This window comes from Sinocyclocheilus grahami, unplaced genomic scaffold (assembly GCF_001515645.1).
Source record: "Sinocyclocheilus grahami isolate Dianchi unplaced genomic scaffold, SAMN03320097.WGS_v1.1 scaffold78248.1, whole genome shotgun sequence".
Taxonomy (NCBI): domain Eukaryota; kingdom Metazoa; phylum Chordata; class Actinopteri; order Cypriniformes; family Cyprinidae; genus Sinocyclocheilus; species Sinocyclocheilus grahami.
Window position 1 is genome coordinate 1 of NW_015529888.1, and position 639 is coordinate 639.

At 45.1% G+C, this 639-nt stretch overlaps 1 protein-coding gene across 1 annotated transcript; it reads left to right on the plus strand.

The window, feature by feature from the left end:
• Positions 1–97: 97 nt before the first annotated feature.
• LOC107581124 (cytoplasmic dynein 2 heavy chain 1-like) lies at positions 98–631 on the plus strand (the record flags this gene model as incomplete). The annotated part of the gene is made up of 3 exons (XM_016266684.1): positions 98–240; positions 309–387; positions 471–631. Coding segments are annotated over 3 exons (383 nt in total), but the record flags the coding sequence as incomplete, so codon positions are not given.
• Between the last annotated feature and the right edge of the window lie 8 nt (positions 632–639).

Consider the following 639-nt stretch of genomic DNA (forward strand, 5'->3'; position numbering starts at 1 on the left):
AATTTACTAAAACTAAAATGATAACAAACTGAAAGTATAAAAATAAAAGCTAGTTAAATGATATAGAAATAACCCTGTTTTGTGTGTGTTTGTGCAGGCGTTCAGCAGAACCTCCATGTGGTTTTGATCCTGGATTGCACTAACGAGCACTTCACCATTAACTGTGAGAGTAACCCCGCCCTCTACAGGAAGTGCTCAGTCCAGTGGATGGAGGGCTGGTCTGACAGCAGCATGAAGAAGGTGAGCGACGTTTGAGTCACAGCTTATTCATTTAGCACCATCTCTATGATCATGTGACTCTCCTTTAGATCCCAGAGATGCTGCTGTCAAGGATGGAAGGAGAAGATGAGAAAGATGGAGGCAAACAGAAGAAGGAGAAGAAATCTGGTATGATGTTGAAGAGAAGTGTGTGTAGTTTTAGTATGGGTGTACGTGGATGTTAAACTGCTCTCTGATTGGTTGTGTTTCAGCATCTGTGCACGCAGAGCTCTATCGCTCCTTCCTGGCGATTCACGAGTCATGTCGGGAATTCGGAGCCACGCCTAGTCAATACCTGAGCTTCCTGCAGGTGTACCAGACCATCTACAGCTCCAAACGGAAAGAGCTGACCCACAAACAACAGCACCTACAGGTCAACAC